The sequence below is a fragment of the Camelina sativa genome, chromosome 10 (genome assembly GCF_030686135.1).
Source record: "Camelina sativa cultivar CO46 ecotype springtype chromosome 10, ASM3068613v1".
In the NCBI taxonomy this organism is placed as follows: Eukaryota; Viridiplantae; Streptophyta; class Magnoliopsida; order Brassicales; family Brassicaceae; genus Camelina; species Camelina sativa.
The window spans coordinates 12,448,087-12,469,204 of record NC_141889.1 but is presented as its reverse complement, the minus strand read 5'-3'; the positions used below and the strand labels follow the sequence as shown (position 1 = coordinate 12,469,204).

Below are 21,118 nucleotides of genomic sequence, written 5' to 3'. Positions count from 1 at the left end.
TCCACTCGACTATATATCCATAGCATAATTACAATACGTTTGAGTTGCAATCATGCTTAATTGCTTTATGATATAATCAAAAATAAAAATAAAATAAGAGACCAATTCACATTCATATATCCAATTAATTATTTTTCGGTTTCTGAGCTTTATTATCCAGCTTTATAAATAAATAATCTCTTTGGTTTTTTTTGAAGAAAAAAAAAAACAAAAACGAAACAAAAGTAGGCTCTTTGATTTTTGTTTTCCTTTTAATTGCTCAATTACATTAACTTTTTATATATTCCTCTTTTTTAAAGTATATATTTCTCTTGATATACGATTATTTCCTTTTTTCATTTAAGGGAATTGTATATAAATGGGATATGTATAAGTAAATAGATATCGGTTGAGATTAGTTTCTGTGTGGATCCTCCTCTCACGATCGAGAATGGGAATGAATCCTTCCGTTGAACAGTCAATGAAAGGAAGAAGTGTGATTCGGGGATTGACGGCATGTCACAATAAAAGGACGAAGAAGAAGAAGAAGAAGAAGAAGGAGGTTTGTGGGATATGGTCGTTGCCAGATGAGGTGGTTGTAAACTGCTTGGCTCAGTTGTCGAGATTGGACCTCGCGGCTTTAGCTATCGCCTCCAAGAGTCACCGGTCTCTGGTGGTTTCCTCTGAGGTCACGAAATTGAGATGGCAGATGGGTTGCGTCGAGCGATATGTCTACGTATGCTTGCGCATCTTTCCAGAACCAAGCCCACGCTGGTTAATCCTCCACCCTATACAACGTTGCCTGAAACCCATCCATATGGACTTTTATTATGACCAGGCCCCGACATCAGGCTCCGCTTTCGTGACGATGTGTTATTTGATTTATATCATCGGTGGACTCGTAGACGGAAAGCCCACTTCGGAAGTCTCGTGTTTCGATTGTTTCCAGCACAAATGGTACCTCCTACCGCCCATGAAGATGGCTAGTGCTTCCCCATCTGCAAGCCTGATGTTGACAGACTCAGGCGGCTGCAAGATATATGTGTTTGGAGCTAGGGCTCGGGGATGATGTAGCTGATTCCTCAAACTGGGCAGAGGTGTACGACATGTCCACCAAAACTTGGGATTTCTTGTTTGTGTTTACGCCCAAGATGCCCCTCAATATCCAACAAAGCGTGTTGATGACAATTAAAGAGGAGGAGGAGGTTTACGCAGTGGATGAGGATGGTCAAAACTTCTCCTTCTCACCAAGTAAATGTATGTTTGTGGCAAGGGGTAAAACAGATTCCATGCCATGATACATTTACAGAAACGATTGGTGTGTCATTGGGACATTCTTGTTCTGCCGTGCCACCCGCGGGAGAATACTTTGGTGTTTGCCCTATGACTTGCATTGGAAGGAAGTGAAGGGTTTGGAACAACTCCGACAATGGTGTTCTTATATCACCAAACTCTGCACCAGCCCTGCTGGGAAGATTGTTATTTTCTCAAAACCGCATCCTCACAGTCTCGAGCTTTACTCCACCGAGATTTCCATTTCCCGTGGGAAAGGCAAACGCAATAGACACGAGATTTGGGGGAAGATTGAGTGGTCTCTTCCTGTCTTCAAACTTGATCCTCTCACAGACTCGTCATATAGCTTTAATGTCTTATATGCAAATTATGTCCATATCTGAAGTTCTCACACTCTTTAATTCGTGTTCATAAACTATATATTTATTCATTTAGCTGGCAAAGTGATTTCTGATATGATCTTTTAGCTTCCACGATAACGTTATCTTCATCATATGTTTATTTTTTTCGTAACCTTTTTCAAGCGTGAGTGAGAAGGCAAGAGAGTATGACCCATGTATTCCATTGATACATAAAGAAAAGATAGATGTTGCAGCTGAAACGACGACCAAACATACTAATTATGGTTTCAAAGACAATAAGATTGGCAAACAAAGATGTGATATACAAGTCCCTAACCATTTGTTGAAGCCTCGCGCTTCTTCCTCCGTAACTTTGTATTGCTTCATATAGTACTTGATGGCATTAGAAACATACCCTCTACTCATATCATCATGTGATGCATTACAACTCATTTCTTAACACAATATTGGTTTTGATTACGAACAAAACCAGGAAAACTGTCGATTAGTTACCTCATAGCGGGACAAGTCATTCATTAATTAACCATTCATAATTATGCCTATATGCATCCGAAATAGGCATATCAATTTTTTCCTAACCCGAAAAAACTGACTGTTAGGCCTATATGCATCGTAATTTCAACTCCCCCAATCTCCAAGTACTCGTCAAATGTAGGCACCACGTACGTCTTCGTATTCCCACTTGGTAAAGGAAAAATTGGCTCTTAGGTATATCTTCAACTGCTTAGTTTTTTTTTTTTTTTTTTTTTTTGTGTGCACCAAACTGCTTAGTTCATATAAAAGAATGTTAAACAACATCTATAAATTATAATTTCAATATTTGTATGCATGGCACTGTTAACATTGGTCTTTAGGTTATATAGTAGAGTTTACATAATGTTTTTTTTTTTTTTGTTAAAAGATATTCAAGAGTTTACATAATGTTGTAAAAAAACTCGATACAACTTTGTTAGCAATCATATTATCGAAAGGAAACAGCCCATCCTAGAACTTTTCGGCATCATCGGCCTTCCGCAAACTTATTTCTCGGGTACGTAGAGGAAGTGAATCATTTTCAGAACATAGGCTTTAAACATTTACTACTCTGTCTGTCCGGATTAATACTCCCTCCGTTTCAAAATATAAAATGTTTTAACTAAAGCACGCAGATTAAAAAATCTTTACTTTTAACAAATTCAACCAATTAGAAACAATACTGCATAATATAAAATATTAAACTAATCTAAAAATTGTATAGAAACTTGAAAACATCATATATTATGAAACAAAAAACTTCTCTAAAACATCTTATATCAATTAGTTCTTTTGCTAATCGATCTGCTGCCTTATGTTAGATGTTTTAGAGAAGTTTTTAAAGTAGAATTTGGTTTTAGTTTTTTTTTAAAATCTAAATTATTGTCATTTAAGATTTGAGAGCCTACAACTTGAGAGCCTTACACAACCTTCGCTAAAATTTATAATTTTTTTCTACATAAACTAGCTCAATATAGATAATTAATTAATTTATGATAAAGCGTAATAACTTTCCGGAGTTTAGGCAACAAACATAACTGAAAAAAAAAGTATAGACCTCAAACATAATATAAAAATGTTAATTTAACATAAAATACACTACTTTGATGATTGAAGGCTTGAAGCATAATAACTATGTAAATCGAAAATATAATCTATACTAAAAGAAGAAACAACAGCCCTTTAATCAATTTAGTTCGAGATACACTGGTTTAAATGTTTAATGACAAAAGTATAATAAACCTCTTAACCTAATACCAAATTTGTTCTTTTTAAAGATGTCTCCGTTTTGCGCAGGTTGATTAAACACAATAAAACTTCCAAATTGCAAAATATAATATAAACTTTTAAGATACAGCGTTATCATTTATCAATTTAATTCTAAATCTATACTAATAAAAAGTAGAAGCTATAAAGGCGTCCACCTAAGCTTTAAACCACCAATACGGATTAGCCACCTCACTAATTAACATTTTTAAAATTTTCAGAATTTTCTATATTATGAATTATTTTAAACAACCTATCAGGATTTGACATGTCATTCATTAACATTTTTTAAATTTCCAGAATTTTTAGGAAAAAGAAAATTTTAAATTTATGGAAATAAAAGAACTGTGTACAATATCCCACATCGGCTAGAAATTTTTTAGAAAATAGTTCAGATTCAGTATAAATAAGATTAATATGCTACCAACAACGAATGAGCAGGAAAGCTTGATTTATCAGGCGTCCAAGTTTAAAAGTATTATATTCGGTTTGATCCAGTTTTTTATTTGATCAAATTAAAACTTTAAAAAGTTTCAAAAAATATATTATAATATTTAAAATTTTAAAAAGTTTTAATATTATAAATATTGAAACTTTTAAAAGTTCTTAGCTTTTAAAAAGTTTTCAAATCTTATAACTTTTAAATTTTAAAAGTTTAAACTATTATAAATATTGAAACTTTTTAAAAGGTTCAAATTTTATATTTCGAAACCTCTTAAAAGTTTAAAATATTCTAAATATTGATGTAAAACAGAAATTATTTTATTTATCTGCGTTTGTGCTTTTTATTCTTATGAGCTGTAAAACATATTGTTGTGTATGATTTTATAGATGAGTTGATATTCTTTCATTAATTTTTTATCTTATTTTTTATTTTTGTGAGAAAAGAAATGATTTTTTTCTTGGAGTTTGATGGGTTAACAAGTTGTGTGGTAATCTCAAAAAAAGGTTTTTTAGTGGAAGAAAGTGAAGAAGTTGACGAGGATGAAGAAGAAAAAGAGTATAGCGAAGAACCAGACGGTAAAAGTAATGATGACGATTACCACAAAATTTGACAATAGAAATGGCAAGAAAGAATATGAAGAATAAGAAAACATTGAATAAAAACACGAAAACTTAGGTGGTAGCGATTAATTAAATATGAAAACGAGTTAAATTCATGATGATAAAATTGTTTTGTTTTTCTGGTGGTCAAAAAAATGGTTTAGGATATGTGAGGTCATCAGTTTAATTCGCCTTGTCTGGATATCGAGTTAAATTCATGATTTTTTTATCAGATTTGATTTTATAACTCAACTGATTGTTATATTTCAAAAAATTGTGTATTTGAAATTTATTTTTTTTCCTTAATACTATTTTTTTGTAGAAGATAATATTTTATTATCGTCATCAATCATATATAATTTTCATCAAAATATATCGAAAAATTGGCGCAGTTTTTTCGTTAGTTAAATAATTTTACACTAAAAGTGTATTAACATACTATGAAAATCAAATTTAAAATATATTATATGATATCACCACAGTTTAAGACAATGATAAATATATATGAGAACCATTTTGTAGAATTATTTTGATTTGAAATTCAAACTTTTGTAAAATTTAGTCGTGTATATTTTTATTTATTTATTAACGGCAGTTTTACATTTAAGAATCGTTAAAATATATTTTTTTACATTTTTAATAGTAAAGAAAAAAATCAAACCATTCATCTCTGAACTTTTTTTTTTCTTCGTCTACAGAACAGAACCCTAATTTCATGTTTTAGGTTTCGATATCTCTCTCTCTCTCTCTCTCTCTTTCTCTTATGGTTCTCGTTTCGTTGATCTCCCAATCTCTAGGGTTTAGTGATTCACCCAAACTCTTCCACTAATGGGTGCCGTAGCGATCAATCGTAAGCGAAGCGAAGAAACCTTCAATTTCAATTTCAATCCACAATCAACCAACCCTTTACGAAATTCTCCGTATTTCCAAGCTTCCAAGAAACGAAGATTCTCATTCGGTATGTCTGATGAAGATTCAGGTAAGATCCAAGCTTCTTCCTCTTCAAAAAACCCAACAGTTTCGAGGATTTCAAGGTACCCTGATGCTAAAGCTCCTCTTAGACGAGAGATTCATGCTCCCAGCAGAGGTGTTCTTAGATACGGGAAAGCGAAATCTAATGGTTATTGCGAAAAGGATGGTAATTTCTTTCTTCGTAAGTATGATGATGCAAAGAGGACAGCTTTGGAGGCTTTGAGATCTGTTAAGAGAGATAAAGAGTTTGTTGATTTGTTGAGTGATGATGGTGAAAAGGAAGCTGTTTCTGAAGATTCCAGTGTTGAAGAAATTGAAGTTGTTGATTGTGATGATGATGATGATGATGATGATGATGATGATGATGATGATGATGAGGAGGAGGAGGAGGAGGAGAAGTTTGTAGAGGTGAAGAATAAGAAGAAGAGGAATTATTCTTCTTCTTCTTCTCATGGTGGTGTTACTACGGATGTTAAGAAAGGGAACAACTTGAGAGTTGATGATACTAGTTCCATGCTGGATTCGTTGTCGTTAGATAGAGATGCGAATGATGCTTCGAGTCTTGAAGCTTATAAAAAGCTTATGCAAAGTGCGGAGAGGAGGAACTCAAAGTTGGAAGCTTTGGGTTTTGAGATTTTGTTGAATGAGAAGAAGTTGTCACAGCTGCGTCAGTCTCGCCCTAAGCCTGTGGAAAAACTTGTTGAGGTGATTCAATTTTTACTAATCTTTCTCGAATTGGATAATATAATCAATGCCACTACTTTATTTGGACTGGTTCTCTAAAATGTAGCATAGACTGAAAATAGTACAATGCTTGTTAGTTGTATTGGTCATTTAGCTGCATTATTGCTTTTGCCCACACAGTCAAAGTTCTTTTACTTATGAGAGTAGATTGCAATCTTTGCTTTGAGATCCGTAGTGCGTATCTGTCGTTGGAACACCTTATAAAGTAGATTACTCATGTTTTTGCTGTTGTTAACATTGCTGTTGTTTGTTTGTTGTGTGATTGGTTTAACGAAGGTGCCTCGTGAACCTTTTATACCTCTCACAGAGGAGGAAGAGGCTGAAGTCTACCGTGCCTTTTCTGGGAGAAATAGGTATGGTTTCTTAAGAGGCATAACTAGCATGTTAAGTGTTTTTTTTTTGTGTGTAACCAATATCAATATGTGTCCCTTTTTCAGAAGGAAGGTCTTGGCTACTCATGAGAACTCAAACATTGATATTAGTGGAGAAGTTCTACAATGCCTTACACCTTCGTCATGGCTCAACGATGAGGTACTATTTGTTCGTCATAATGTCTTGCACAGTTATGAGCTCTTAATATTACATATTTTCTTATGCTTTGTTCCTGTTCTGTTTTGTAGGTTATCAATGTCTACCTTGAACTGCTCAAAGAAAGAGAGACCAGAGAGCCCAAAAAGTATTTAAAATGTCATTTCTTCAACACCTTTTTCTACAAAAAGGTTTGATTTCTTTTCTGTGTTCAGATGATTTTTTAGAAAAATATTGGATCTTTTTTGCTTCATGTCAGTTCGTTTGGGTAGAATGCTTCTTGATTCAAATGCCATAGAAATTGATAAGCACTATATTTAAGAGATCTTCTATATAAGATCATCATTAGATTTTGGCTCGTTTCTCCCCCAATTGTACTCAGTTGTCTCTGGCTTCTGTATCCCATGAATGGTAGTGAGTAACCAAGACAAGCTATGGCCTTTTGTACGTTGATGAATCTCCTGGAACTTATATTTGTCTTTATCTAAATCCTTTTTTTGCAGCTGGTCAGCGATTCTGGTTATAATTATAAAGCTGTCAGGAGATGGACTACGCAGAGAAAGTTAGGATATGCTCTTATTGACTGTGACATGGTACTTTCCGAAGAACCTAAAAGTTAAAAGTTTCTTTTGTTGATTTGTGTTGAAATTAGTCTTTTGCCCTCTGCAGATATTTGTTCCCGTCCACAGGGGTGTACATTGGACCTTGGCAGTAATTAACAACAGAGATAGCAAGCTCTTGTATCTTGATTCACTAAATGGAGTTGATCCTATGATTTTGAATGCTCTGGTATATTTAAAATCCAACTCTTATTCTATTTATTAAATTGCCTATTAATGACTGACATATTAGAGGCATTAAAAGATATCTCCATCATCAGTTCTTGATTTTAAATCTGTATATAGACATTTTGGATATTCTAGACGCTGTTATTGCTTATTCTAAGTAAGAAACTACTGTGAAATTGTTCTAACCGTACTTACTAGTCGTCGTAGCTAATGGCAGATCTGCTTATGTGTTTTCAGGCAAAATACATGGACGACGAAGCGAAGGAAAAGAGTGGAAAAAACATTGATGTTAATTCGTGGGACATGGAATTTGTTGAAGACCTTCCCCAACAAAAGAATGGGTAAGTATTAAGCATATGTGTTATTCAAGTTTGCTCTGTAAATTTAATCTTCAAAAGTGAAACTTACAGCCAAATCAAGATAACGGGATAATATGAAATCCTATGTGCTTATATGCTCTTTAGGTCTCTGCTAGCTCTTATCTTTTTTTCTTTGTTGCACTTTTTATGTTTTCAGGTATGACTGTGGAATGTTTATGCTTAAATACATCGACTTTTTCAGTAGAGGCCTGGGGCTATGTTTCAGCCAGGTAAGCTATTAGAATCCAAACCCGTAAATGCCTCAAGAAACTGTTGTTGAGTGTTGTTAATTGGAGTCTTGAATCAGTGTGGGATTAGTAATATCGCGCAAGCAGTTTATATCCTTAGCATGTTCTAGGAATTGATATAAAAACATTTGTATTACATTGGTGCAGGAACACATGCCATACTTCCGACTAAGAACGGCTAAAGAGATCCTGAGACTGCGAGCTGACTGAAGTTGCTTGAGCTAATGTATTTTCAGCTTTTAGGAATGCTATTTTTACTTGCCATTGTTGATTTGTTCAAACTTTAAATTCCACTCCTATTAGGCGGGTATTAGGCAGTGAAGTACTCAGCTTCAAAAGCAGAGGTAAACGCTGAGCTAGGCCAAAGCTCTTTGCTTCTTCTGTATGATATATTTTTTGTTTGTTTGAAACTGTAGATGGAAGCGTTCGGATCTCGAGTGTTAATTTTATGTTTGATTAGTCTAACTAAAATATATGAATAGTTGGAAGGTTCGGGACTGGTCCATTTTTTAGTTTCTCTACGGTCTCGTTAAGAGTTGATGTTAACTAGATCAAGTATCATGGTCAATTCCATGAACTATGAAAATGAGCTGCACAGTTTTCCCCAATAATAGTATAAAACACATATATACACAAATGAATGTGTTACATACAACAAACAGCTGCTTTAAATTAGAGTTTTCCAACATGACTGTAGCTATGAAGAAGACACTGAAAACTACAAATGTTGGCAAGAACAAAGAAAACAAAAAAGTTTATGGAAAAGGGCTCTACTTTTTCTCGAAAGGTTAATTTTGCCCCAAAAGTTCCTCTTAGTCCCATTTTGAATTTTGATAAAGAACCTACAGATCGCGGGAAATCCAAATACTTTTGAAACCAATTTTACCTAAAAATTCTGTGAAATCCATATTCTCTTTCAGTAGTAGACAGAGTGTCGCCATGGATGAAGAGCTTTTGCTTACTAGAATCATCACAGGAATCGGAGGAGGAGGAGAAGAAGACGATGAATCTCACTACCAAGACCTCGTCACGGATCTCAAATCTCTACTCGATACAGACGACGACGAAATTCTCAATCGATTCTACGGCAGCCTCTCTTCCGTGGCTTCTTCGTTCCTCCGCTGCGTCTCCGCCGCCATGGATTCGCCGGTTGAATCAGGCCGTCTCGCTATTTTAGCCTCCGACTCGTATCTCAGTCTCCTTCTTTCCGTGAATTGCCCCGTTTTCACTTTCTTCTCTCCGATTGCGTTTCTATCTCTACTGGGCTCAATCCGCCGCTACCTCAAACGCCGTAACCGTGAAGATTCGGCGGGTCAAGGGAGTAATTCGCAGCGGGAGAAAGGGAATAAGAAGAAGAGAGGTCGCGGTAAGAGAAATCTAGGTTATGAAGATGATGGGGGTGAGGCTGAAGAAGGTGGATTCGATGCGAAATTGCTCTTTAGAGTGCTCGAGCGCTTAGGCTCGGTTCTTAGTTTTGTTCATTTAGATAGATTTCCCGATAGTTTGAAATCTTTGGTGCAGACTGTATGTGAGATTCCTCTATCGGCGTTGGAACACTCTGGGATTTTGAATTATGATCGGTTGATGGATATGTGTGGGAAGATTCTGGGTGGAGTGTTGAGTTCTGACCATGGAGACATGGCACTCACGGCTGCTGAGATTTCAAAGTCTTTAACACCGTTGCTTCTTATAGGTAAACATCAAGCGAGAAGCTTTGCGTTAGGTTTTGTGTCAAGGAAATTGATGGGTTTGGCTAAAGATAACTCTGAATTGAAAAAAGTTGTTTCTAATTTGCCCAAGTTTTTGGTTCATAAGTCACCTGAGAAGGCTGAGCCGCGTGGGTTCGCAGTGGAGGCGATATTGGAGATAGTAAAGGCAATGGAGGTTGAGGACCAATCTGAGTTTGTTGATTTTTTAATGAAGATGTGTCAAGGGAAGTCTAATTATAGAATCTTAGCTGTTGATCTTATACCTCTGTTGATAAGCTCATTAGGAAATCCTTTAGGAGTTATTGGTTCAGAGAATGGGTCGAATGATTCTTGGGGATTAAGTTGTCTTGATGCGTTACTTAAGCGGTGTTCAGACACGAATGCTTTAATTAGAGCTCGAGCTTTGTCCAACTTGGCTCAAGTCGTGGGGTTCTTGTCTGGTGATGCAAGGAGCAGGTCGATCCTGAAACATGCCCTTGGGTTTAACGGCGAGACTTCAGAGGGAAAAGGTGTAGTAACTGACCTATTGAAGAAAAGATGTGTGGATGAGAAAGCGGCTGTCAGGAGAGCAGCTCTTCTTCTTGTGACAAAATTGACATCCCTTATGGGTGGTTGCTTTGATGGTAGTATCCTAAAGACAATGGGTACTTCTTGTTCTGATCCGCTCATAAGTATTAGAAAGGCTGCAATTTCAGCTCTTTCTGAGGTATGTTATCTGTAACTCAGTGTCTTCTTTCTCATTTACCCCTAAAGTTAATGGAATTATAGATAGGTCTGCTTTGTCCTTGATTAGCTCATAAAGTTATTGCAAGCCAACAATGTTTTAAGATGAATGAATGAGACTACGTAGTAACTGTTTCCGTCGGTTTTGGTTTTGTACTAAAATCCGATGATGTTTATACTTAACTTCTCCCTAAATATAGGTTAGACTAATGACTTGTTATCATATTTCTTCCGCTTCTTTTTCTTTTCCGGTGATGGAAATTGATTATCTTCTTCTGTTCACTGTAGGCCTTCAGAATATGTACAGATGAAATTGTGACCACTGAATGGTTACATTCAGTTCCTCGAATGATCATGGATAATGAAACTAGCATCCAAGAAGAATGCGAGAATGTCTTTCATGAACTAGTTCTGGAAAGAATATTACGAGCTGGAAATGTGCTTTCTCCAGACAGTGCTTCTCTCCCTAACAACGGGAACACTACTTCAAAAAATCTAGACGGGGACATTGAAGCCTTGTTTCCAGAAGGAGTCCTGGTTCTCTTAAGGGAGCTTTGCAACAGCGAGGTTTCTCCTTGGGTTACGAAAATATGTGGAAGTTTGGGAAAGAAGAAGCGACTAAAACCAAGAGTTGCCTTTGCGCTCCAGAGTATCATAAAGGAATCTGAATCACTGTGGTTGAGCCGTTCAATGCCAATAAATAAATGGACCGCTCCTGCTGGTGCTTGGTTCCTTCTATCAGAGGTTTCAGTGTATCTTCCAAAGTCTGTCGAATGGGAATTTCTTCACCATCATTGGCAGTTGCTTGACAAGAATGATGTACAAGGTTTGTCAAAAACCAGTCTATCCATCTTTAGACATCTCAATTAACTGCTTTATGTCTTTACTTGTTGCTACTGGTAGTTTTGTTCTCTTGTTTTAATCCTGACTTCTGTCCTAGCTAAACCAATTCATGAATGCATTTATATTAATTCGGCTATTTTCTGAAGGGCTAGATGAACAAGGTGAGGAACAGGGTGTCGAGTGTAATTCTTCTACATGGGCTGGCGATCGAGTTTGTCTTTTGCAAACAATCTCCAATGTTTCCCTTCAGCTGCCAGCAGAGCCTGCTGCAGACCTGGCTGACAATTTGCTGAAGAAAATCGAAAAGTTTAACCTCCATTCTGCTGAGGTAATAATTAATAGGGACTCTAATAAATACTTTACGTGATATCTCCTATAAAAATCAAACTTATGGTTCGAAAGCGCAAAAAGTCAGTGGTTTCTGTCTTCAAAAATATTCTTTCAGATTTAAATATACTATTACTTCTCTTTAACTGGGACCTGGACGCTTGAATTGAGCAGATCATTATTTACTGGTTCAAAATGGACTATTTTATGTTTAATTCCATCTGTTCCCAGGATCTTAGTCTATGCCATTGAATGACAGGTCGATGCACATGTTAAAGCATTAAAAACTTTGTGCAAAAAGAAGGCATGCGCCTCTGAGGAGTCTGATATGCTTGTCAAGAAGTGGGTAGAACAACTTTTATCTAAGGCATCTAAGGTCACTGAGAAGTACATCGAGGAGGTCTCTAGTAATAATCATTCTTTTGTTACACCAGCAACACTCGGAAGTAGAAGAAGCAAGAGACTGGATTCTGTGTCGAAGAAGTTATCAAAAGTAGTCACAGCAGTATATACCATTGGATCTTGTGTCATTATATATCCTTCTGCTGACACCACCAAAATTGTTCCGTTGTTACATACTGTCATCACTTCAGGAAATTCTGACTCAAAGCTGAAAAACAAATTGCCACAAGGTGATGTTTGCTTGAAACAAAAAGCTCCTCCTCTCTACAGTCAGTCTTGGTTGACCATGGCGAAGATGTGTTTGGCTGATGGGAAGCTTGCTAAAAGATATATCCCTCTCTTTGCACAGGTCTGTCGATTTGCTGTTTGCTGATTCCAGTTTCCACGATTATTTTTGGAAAATAGTTTTAGTTTCCTTTATCCCTGCAGTTTACTGTAACCTATTTGACTTCGTTGTCGTTGATGCCTTCCTCTTGCAGGAGCTTGAAAAGAGTGATTGTGCAGCCTTGCGTAACAACCTTGTTGTGGCAATGACAGACTTTTGTGTTCATTATACAGCCATGATTGAGTGGTAAAATCATCCACAGAACATTAACATTTCATTACACTTTTCTCAAATGTTAAAGATGACTGATAAACTAATGTTTTTTTACCTGGATAGTTACATACCAAAGATTACAAAACGTCTTAGGGATCCTTGTGAAGTTGTTAGAAGGCAGACCTTCATACTTCTCTCAAGGTTATTACAGGTATTACTATTCTCCACAGATTCTTTATCTTCCGTTGTTGAAAAATTCTAGGCCTGAAGATTGATAAGCAGGCTTGTTGCTATATTGATTCAGAGAGACTACGTGAAGTGGAGAGGAGTCCTCTTCCTTCGGTTTCTTCTATCGCTAGTGGATGAATCTGAAAAGATACGCCGACTTGCAGACTTTTTATTTGGTAGCATCCTTAAAGGTATGAGAACTCGTGGGAGCAACCATGAAATGCTTTCTTTTATTCCATATTATTGTAAATTCTTACTGAGAGACATGATCTCTAGGGTTTTGATTATTGTTATGCCCCAACTTGCTTATAGTAAAGGCGCCACTTCTTGCTTACAACAGTTTCGTGGAAGCTATTTATGTCTTAAACGACTGCCATGCCCACACTGGCCATAATAATCCAGATTCTAAACAATCAAAAACAAAGGATCAAGCTTTTTCTGTCAGGTACTTATGTTAAAGTTATATAGTCCATGCTCATACAAAAACATGATATTTTGGTGTGGACGATTTTAGTGATTCTTTTGTTACATTTGTTCTGTAGAGGGAATGATGAAAGGGCTAGGTCTAAAAGAATGCAGATTTACATTACTCTGCTTAAACAGATGGCTCCAGAACACCTATTGGCCACATTCGCCAAATTATGTGCAGAGATCCTCGCAGCTGCTTCTGATGGAATGCTTAACATAGAGGATGTCACTGGTCAGGCAGTCCTACAGGTAATTTCCAAATTACTCCACAGCTTATTATTTCTTCTCGTGATCCGCCAGAGTTATTAACTGGTTTTGTTCTCTCGGTGTAGGATGCATTTCAAATCTTGGCATGCAAAGAGATCCGCTTATCAGTTTCCAGAGGAGCATCGTCGGAGACAATGGAGATGGAGGAAGAAGGTGGAGACTCCAATGCAGCTGCTGCGAAAGGAAGAGCCATAACGCAAGCTGTTAGAAAAGGTTTGATTCAGAACACGATTCCAATCTTCATTGAGCTCAAGAGGCTATTGGAGAGCAAGAACAGTCCTCTTACAGGTTCGCTCATGGACTGCCTCCGTGTCCTCCTCAAAGACTACAAGAACGAGATTGAAGAAATGCTCGTCGCTGATAAACAGCTTCAGAAAGAGCTTATTTACGATATGCAGAAGCACGAGGCTGCAAAGGCAAGGTCCATGGCTAACCAAGGGGTTGCCTGTGGGACGAGTCGTGGAAATGGTGAACCTGAAGAACCAACAACAAGCGAGAATGTTAGAGATTCGGGATTGGAATCGAGAGTGGTTGCGGCGGCTGCTGATGCGGTGGCAGCGAAGGCGGCTAGGTCGGTGTTGAAAGAGATAAATGGTGGAGCTGCAACGCCGCCTCTGAGTGCAATGAGTGTTCCAAAGCTAAGGTCCAGCCGTGGAGGTATCCAGAGTGGTCGACCATCGGCTGATGTGTTGGAGTCTTTGAGAAGAAGACCAACTTTCATGTCTGATGATGAGAGTTAGAACTTAGAACAATAGCTTTGCTGTAGATGCATATCTTTGATATTTTTTTTTTTTTTTTTTTTTTTGACAACATCATACAAGATTAGCTTAGAGAAGCCAATTGATAAAAAACTCGTTTACATAGGTAATTTGATGCGACTCTACTCTAACACGACGCGCCAGCTTATCTGCAATACCATTCTGTGAACGAGGGATCAAGACTAAAGAAAAGGAGAGAAATTCGTCCTTATCCGCTTCAATGTCATCCAAATTCGTCCTAAATGCGGGCCACTTGGAAGGCGAAAACACCATCTTCACCAAATCAGAACAGTCGGTGAGAAAAACAACATTCTTATTATCCGCTCCGATCATACATCTCATTGTCCAAATTAAAGCTTCCACTTCTGCATGAAGTGGTGATAGACTACGACGAAGGTTAGATGCACCCATAATGGGAGCTTCCCCCTCCAGGAGAGTACAATACCACCCTCTGCCAGAGTACTGGTCCGTCTCTTTCCAAGATTCATCCACAAAACATCTATAACCATTTGCATGGTTCCTAACCGTCCTACTAGCAATATTCATATGACTAGTGGGTGGCCGGGGACCATTCTGCAGAGATCCCAGGGGAATCTCCCTGTGCCGAAAACCAGAGTTTTGCTTCCTCCTCCGCTAGTCGTAAAATCGCAAGCGGATTGGAATCCAAGTTGCTGAATTTTTTTTTTATCATTTCTAGCCTTCCAAATATACCAAAGGATCCATGGGAAAACATCAATCTAAGGGATCTGCTAGAATCTCCAAAATAATGAGTCCATGTTTGCATAGATAGAGTTTGAGGGAAACATGCCCGAAGAAACTGGGAAATGGGACAACGCCCAAACCTGTCTAGCCGGAGGATATTTTTCTTTTCTTGAGATTCGATCGATACTCTATTATATTTATTAAACTGCATTAGATATTAAATATGAATTTTGAATTTAAAAACCTGAAATTTAATGTGAACTTTAAGCAAAAAAAATTGTTTACCTCCAAAAATATGAAACTAATTTTTATTATAAAAATATTTTACAAATATTCGCACCAAAAAAAAATATTTTACAAATATTTCACTATAAAAGTTGGGTTCACAATAAAAAAAAGGAAAAAAGTGTTCAAAGTATAACTCAATGACCACACATCCCAACTTTAAAATTATATTGCCAACTACAAAGTAAATGTATTGCATAGTGAGATATACCAATTATATGATGACAACAATCATTTTATTCTGGTACAACGTTTGTCAGAATCCATCGCTGACCAGGTTTGACCACAGTTGACCATGTTTGACCGGCGTTAACCAACAAATTTTTATTTTTTTATTATTATAGGATTAGAAACAAAAAATAAAACTGTTATATAGAATAATTTAAGGCCTTTTAATAATTAACCAAATATTTATATTCTTTATAAAGATATATTTTACATTTGTTAATGCAATCAATCTTATAATATTTTTTTCAATTGTAAAACTTAAGTATAAATAAATTAAAAATCATTGATAAATTTTTCAGATATTGCAACTTTTATTTTACCACATATCCTACTATATTAATTGAGAAGTACAATATGAAACTAACCTTATAATTTTTTCTGCATATGTTGTGATTTAAATTGTTATAAATAAAGATATATTACTCAATCTATGAAGAAAAAAATGTGTTTTAATATTAATATTGTAATTCTTTCGTAAATTTACATATATCTTGCTAAATACTAATTATTTTAGAATATTATAGTATTTTAATTTGGTTAATGTATATTACAGTTTTATAGTGATTGTTTGTTATATTTGCATCATTATTTTGTGAAATATGTTAAAGTAATCATAATATTGTAATCGTGAGCATATAAATTTAATTAATTTATCAACCACATAAATTTAGTTTTACCAATCCACCAATGTGGAACATTCAAACACACATTTAATAAAATGTTCGTGATGTTGAGCACATGTCATCATATAGTTGATATATGTGACCATGCAATACATTTACTTGGTATAGTTGGCAATACATTTTTAAAGTTGAGATGTGTGGCCATGTATTAAGCTATACTTCCTATAGTTGAACACCTTTTTCCTAAAAAAAATAAAACTCTTACAAAAGTTGAGAAAGATCAAACCATTAAAAAACCATTACCGTAATTGATCATCCAACGCCATGTAGACAAAACAATAATTTTATTCACCAAAAAGATAAAAACTATTTTTCAGAAAGTAAAATTGCTTCTTTTGACGTTTTCAGAAAAAAAAAAGAGTAACTGAAAGTCTTAAAAATATATTATATCAAAACTAAAAAAAATATGAAGACTAATGAATATTACTATATTAGTGTGAAGAATATAATATAATTATTATTTTTGTTATTTATATATGGGTAAATAGTTGCAGTAATTAAGACAGACAAATCCGTTTTATAAATTATATCGCTTTTTATTTACCATTAGTCAAGCGTAGTCCACAGTAGCGTGGTCTAAAAATAGAGGGTTTGAATGGTGGTTCGGTCAAGGTAGACAAATCTATCAGCGGATTAAACTGTTTTTTGGTCTGAATTGTATGTGGTCAATGCGACTAAATCCATCTCTATTTTTAAAATGGACAACAAATTACTGCAGACTAACTCTATTTGTATATATAAGTGGTTCGTAGTTAATATGCTGCGATTTTGTCTTTATTTTTTTGTACTGCACTACTACATACTACACTTAATAAATGGTAAATAAAAAACGGTATAATTTTATCCATCTAAACCATAGTTACTATTGAGACCCAAAATTTTGATTTATATATAGTAAAATAAGTTAAATTTTTTTTTAATACTATATTTCGGTCGGCGCAGTGAAATTGATGTGTAAATAAATAAACCATCAATAATTAAAACCCCCAATAGCAAACTTCACTTTCGTCTTCTCTCTCTCTTTCTCTGTAAACCCTAAAAAAAAAGAACGATGCCAGCTCCGACGACGGAGATCGAACCTATCGAAACACAGTCACTGAAAAAGCTCAGTAACAAATCCCTCAAACGAGCACTTGATCTTTTCGCTCCTGTCCATGGCCAATTCCCTCCTCCTGACCTCGAAGCGTTAGTCTTCTTCGATCCCCAATTTTTCAATTCCAATCTTTCCTTTGTTTTTTTCCTTGAAAAACTTTACAAAGAGTTCTTCGTTTTTCTTCTTCTAAATTTTGCAGCAAGCAGATTCGTCTTAGCCATAAGGTAAACGTCGCTTCTGTGTAATTCGTTTATTTGAGTCTCTATAATGTTGCTTCGAACTTCACGTTTATTAGGTTTTCTTATTTTTCAGTATTGTAATTAGCCTTTCTTAGCATATAAGACTACAGTTATCAAATACTGATTAAGATGGTTGATTTGCTTTAACTCTCTGTGATTCACTGATTAAAACTGTGTTCTTGAGCTGTGAGTTGTGTATAAGATTGGTTTTGGAAATTTTTCATGTACAGATGAAAGTTGCATATGGAGGTGTAGAGCCTGTGAGTCAACCTCCACGTCAACCTGACCGCAGCAATGAGCAGACTGGAACCTCCAACGCCCTTGCCCTCCCAGGTGTTTTTCAATATCATTTGTTGGTGAAAGATAAAAATTAGTTTCCTGTTTCCTATTTGAATTTCGTTTAAGCATTGCATTCTTATTGTATCTGCTCGATGAATTGTTTGCAGGTCCAGAAGGGTCCAAGAGTGTGCAAAAGGGTGTGACTGAGAATGCCCTTGTTGTTGGTCCAACTTTACAGCCTAAAGGCTTGTAAGTATTTCCTTTAGCCGTTGGTTTTGTTGATCTGTTATGCTAATTATTGTTCTACTTATACCACGAGGATGCTCATTAGATATATTTGGTTCTCGAATTGAAGGAACAATATTGGTCCCTCAGGCAAAAGCACCACTATTATACCTGCCACTGGATCCTCATCATATCAAAGGTTTTTTGTTTCGTCCTTACCCTTTCTTTTCTTCTTCATCTGTATTGAAATTCATTAACATCCATGCAAATTAGACTTCCCGAACCTGAAACTCTCAAAGCTTGTACCTTTCTAATTCTGTTTTTTTTTTTTTTCTGGTGTGCGTCTTTCTGCGTGTTAAAGGAATCTTTCAACTGCTGCATTAATGGAGAGGATACCAAGTAGATGGCCCCGCCCAGAGTGGCATGCACCATGGAAAAATTACAGGGTAAGATATGTGGCACCGTACTGTTGATGCATCACAATGATTTTGGCATTTCGCTTGTCCCCAGAAGGCTCTTTCTGTTCATTTAAGAAGTTTCTTGACTTGTGGTTAATTATTGTTTTCACAGGTCATTCAGGGGCACTTGGGTTGGGTCAGATCTGTCGCATTTGACCCGAGTAATGAATGGTTTTGTACTGGTTCAGCTGATCGTACCATCAAGGTAATAGAGAGTATTTCTTCTTCATATGAATTGTTCCGAATCTGTTTTCTTGATTCAAAACTTCCATCCTGCGGGTAAACGTCCACAACTTTAGCGCTTGTAGATGCAATCCTGAATGAAGTACACTTTCTGAATGGCTTGCTTGTGTTATATTCACTAGATATGGGATGTAGCAACTGGAGTTCTGAAGCTAACACTTACTGGGCATATCGAGCAAGTTCGAGGTTAGCCTCTTAAATTTCTTCCAGTTTCTTTCTTTTAATCTCTTAAATTTCTTGCAGTTTATCTCGTTAAGCATCTCAATGATTATCACTCGAGAGCAAGTACAAGTTTAGGCTTCTTTTATTTTTTGAATTTTGTTACAGGCCTTGCGGTAAGCAATCGACATACCTATATGTTCTCTGCTGGTGATGACAAACAAGTCAAATGCTGGGACCTTGAGCAAAATAAGGTTACAACTCTATTCTTTTCCTTATCTGAACAACTCATATCTATTATCTAATGCTCGTGGATTACTTTGATAGGTTATCCGTTCTTATCATGGTCACTTGAGTGGTGTCTATTGCTTAGCTCTCCACCCAACTTTGGACGTGTTACTAACTGGAGGGCGAGACTCTGTCTGCAGGGTTAGAAAATATCTAAAAATACTAAATCCTTTGTTTGTTAGTATATATATTGCTGCTCTTTTGATGCTTGAGCATTACTGAATTTTTCCATGTTTGCTTATTTGCAGGTCTGGGATATTCGTACCAAGATGCAAATTTTTGCACTCACAGGACATGAGAACACCGTTTGTTCTGTTTTCACTCGGCCAACTGTACGTATCTTTTCACATGGACTTCTTGTTGTTGATTTGGATTTCTTTTGGAATCATGGTAACTGGAACTCACTTTGATCTGTGATGATGCAGGATCCACAAGTTGTCACTGGATCCCATGACACCACCATTAAATTTTGGGACCTTCGATATGGTGTGTCTTATCATTCTAACCTTCTGCTTGGACTTAAAAGCCATACTTCTTAATCCCTTCTCATTGTATAAACATTGGTGCAAGTATATGGTTTCATTTGAATAATGCTGGATTATATTATATGCAGGCAGAACAATGGCAACGCTAACACATCATAAGAAGTCTGTCCGAGCAATGACTCTCCATCCTAAAGAGTATGTATAGTTGCATGGCATCCACCATGTCTTTCCAACAGCCGAGTCTTTAAGACACTCAACCTACTTTTCCTAATGTTCTCTCTTTGTTTGTAGGAATGCATTTGCTTCTGCATCAGCTGACAACACCAAGAAATTTAGCCTCCCAAAGGGAGAGTTTTGCCACAACATGCTGTAAGTCTCTGCTGGATAGATATATACCCATTCTTTGGCATCTCTAAAGCTTTTGAAATAAGAGATATCATATATTTGTTGACGTGTTTGAACAATATTGTCTTTCTCCATGAAACAGTTCACAGCAGAAAACCATAATTAACGCAATGGCTGTGAACGAGGATGGTGTAATGGTCACAGGAGGTTAATAATTTTATTTCTGAAACTATTTCTTTATGTGATTGTTTGCTTTCATTATCATTGTCAACTAAAATTGATTCTGTGTGCGAATTAAGGTGATAATGGAAGTATATGGTTCTGGGACTGGAAGAGTGGTCACAGTTTCCAACAGTCAGAAACTATTGTACAGCCCGGTACGTATATTCACATATCCTGTTTCATGTTCCTTTGCTCTTGATCTACTGTTAATGGTAAGATGTAGAAGTCTCAGTATGTTCATTTAACGTAGTCAAGTATGAGTCTTGGTGAAGACCCAAATTTCAGAAGTGTAATATGATTGAGAGCTCTAAGGAAACCAAGAAAGTTTTCAAGACGGAGGATTAGGGTTTATGTAAGTAGTAAAAGGGTCTTAGTTTAATGTTGTTGGGTACATCTTATATGGCAGGTTCACTGGAGAGTGAAGCGGGTATATATGCAGCGTGTTACGATCAAACAGGTACGAGACTGGTAACATGTGAGGCCGATAAAACAATAAAGATGTGGAAAGAAGATGAGAATGCAACTCCAGAAACACACCCGATCAACTTCAAACCACCAAAGGAGATTAGGCGCTTCTAATAACTTGTATTAGCATCTCAAAGCTGTTTGTTGGAATCTCACTAGATTCATGATTCTGGTTTCTGGATCACCGTGTGAAAGGTTTTGGCGGGGAGAGAAAAGAAAAAAAACAAAAAAAGGGCCATGTACTTTGATGTATTTTAAAGGCATTTGTAATTGATTCACTTAACAAAAAATAGATCATGTACTTTTTTTCTTTTAATGTTGAGACTTGAGAGAACGTTTAACTTTCTTTCATCTCCCATC

The 21,118-nt window shown here is 36.2% G+C and overlaps 3 protein-coding genes and 1 pseudogene across 4 annotated transcripts; all 4 read left to right on the top strand.

Moving 5' to 3' along the window:
• Positions 1–460: 460 nt before the first annotated feature.
• On the top strand, positions 461–1,715 carry LOC147936048 (putative F-box/kelch-repeat protein At5g02980; annotated as a pseudogene).
• A 3,357-nt stretch (positions 1,716–5,072) lies between these two features.
• On the top strand, positions 5,073–8,593 carry LOC104718805 (ubiquitin-like-specific protease ESD4). Its single transcript, XM_010436609.3, has 9 exons — positions 5,073–6,134; positions 6,450–6,526; positions 6,611–6,704; positions 6,794–6,892; positions 7,205–7,294; positions 7,371–7,490; positions 7,727–7,830; positions 8,006–8,078; positions 8,244–8,593. The coding sequence occupies exons 1-9, from the start codon at positions 5,286–5,288 to the stop codon at positions 8,304–8,306; spliced, it is 1,569 nt and encodes a 522-aa protein (XP_010434911.2). The 5' UTR covers positions 5,073–5,285; the 3' UTR covers positions 8,307–8,593.
• Positions 8,594–8,945: 352 nt separating this feature from the next.
• On the top strand, positions 8,946–14,469 carry LOC104720336 (condensin-2 complex subunit CAP-D3-like). 2 transcript variants are annotated; one of them, XR_015568025.1, is made up of 10 exons: positions 8,946–10,511; positions 10,817–11,354; positions 11,518–11,699; positions 11,958–12,449; positions 12,580–12,671; positions 12,762–12,849; positions 12,943–13,057; positions 13,207–13,311; positions 13,409–13,583; positions 13,667–14,469. XR_015568025.1 is itself a non-coding variant. In XM_010438257.2 (10 exons), the coding sequence occupies exons 1-10, from the start codon at positions 9,036–9,038 to the stop codon at positions 14,339–14,341; spliced, it is 3,966 nt and encodes a 1,321-aa protein (XP_010436559.2). In that variant the 5' UTR covers positions 8,948–9,035; the 3' UTR covers positions 14,342–14,469. The 2 variants fall into 2 exon arrangements, 1 of the variants encoding a protein (XP_010436559.2); XM_010438257.2 differs by having other exon boundaries at positions 8,948–10,511; positions 13,179–13,311.
• Positions 14,470–17,209: 2,740 nt separating this feature from the next.
• On the top strand, positions 17,210–21,104 carry LOC104718804 (protein pleiotropic regulatory locus 1). Its single transcript, XM_010436608.3, has 17 exons — positions 17,210–17,442; positions 17,550–17,574; positions 17,820–17,922; positions 18,036–18,117; positions 18,224–18,292; positions 18,455–18,539; positions 18,664–18,756; positions 18,917–18,980; positions 19,122–19,207; positions 19,281–19,382; positions 19,490–19,573; positions 19,667–19,727; positions 19,855–19,921; positions 20,018–20,095; positions 20,214–20,278; positions 20,371–20,448; positions 20,700–21,104. The coding sequence occupies exons 1-17, from the start codon at positions 17,309–17,311 to the stop codon at positions 20,870–20,872; spliced, it is 1,449 nt and encodes a 482-aa protein (XP_010434910.1). The 5' UTR covers positions 17,210–17,308; the 3' UTR covers positions 20,873–21,104.
• The last annotated feature ends 14 nt before the right edge of the window (positions 21,105–21,118 follow it).

Excerpts from the sequence above, each read along its gene's own strand:
- LOC104718805 (XM_010436609.3), top strand. The coding sequence starts at position 5,286 with ATGGGTGCCGTAGCGATCAATCGTAAGCGAAGCGAAGAAACCTTCAAT. Across the intron at positions 6,135-6,449 it reads CTGTGGAAAAACTTGTTGAG|GTGCCTCGTGAACCTTTTAT; the intron begins GTGATTCAATTT and ends GGTTTAACGAAG. Across the intron at positions 6,705-6,793 it reads CGTCATGGCTCAACGATGAG|GTTATCAATGTCTACCTTGA; the intron begins GTACTATTTGTT and ends TCTGTTTTGTAG.
- LOC104720336 (XM_010438257.2), top strand. The coding sequence starts at position 9,036 with ATGGATGAAGAGCTTTTGCTTACTAGAATCATCACAGGAATCGGAGGA. Across the intron at positions 11,355-11,517 it reads TGACAAGAATGATGTACAAG|GGCTAGATGAACAAGGTGAG; the intron begins GTTTGTCAAAAA and ends TATTTTCTGAAG. Across the intron at positions 13,312-13,408 it reads GATCAAGCTTTTTCTGTCAG|AGGGAATGATGAAAGGGCTA; the intron begins GTACTTATGTTA and ends TTTGTTCTGTAG.
- LOC104718804 (XM_010436608.3), top strand. The coding sequence starts at position 17,309 with ATGCCAGCTCCGACGACGGAGATCGAACCTATCGAAACACAGTCACTG. Across the intron at positions 19,383-19,489 it reads GGCGAGACTCTGTCTGCAGG|GTCTGGGATATTCGTACCAA; the intron begins GTTAGAAAATAT and ends GCTTATTTGCAG. Across the intron at positions 19,728-19,854 it reads ATTTTGGGACCTTCGATATG|GCAGAACAATGGCAACGCTA; the intron begins GTGTGTCTTATC and ends TATTATATGCAG.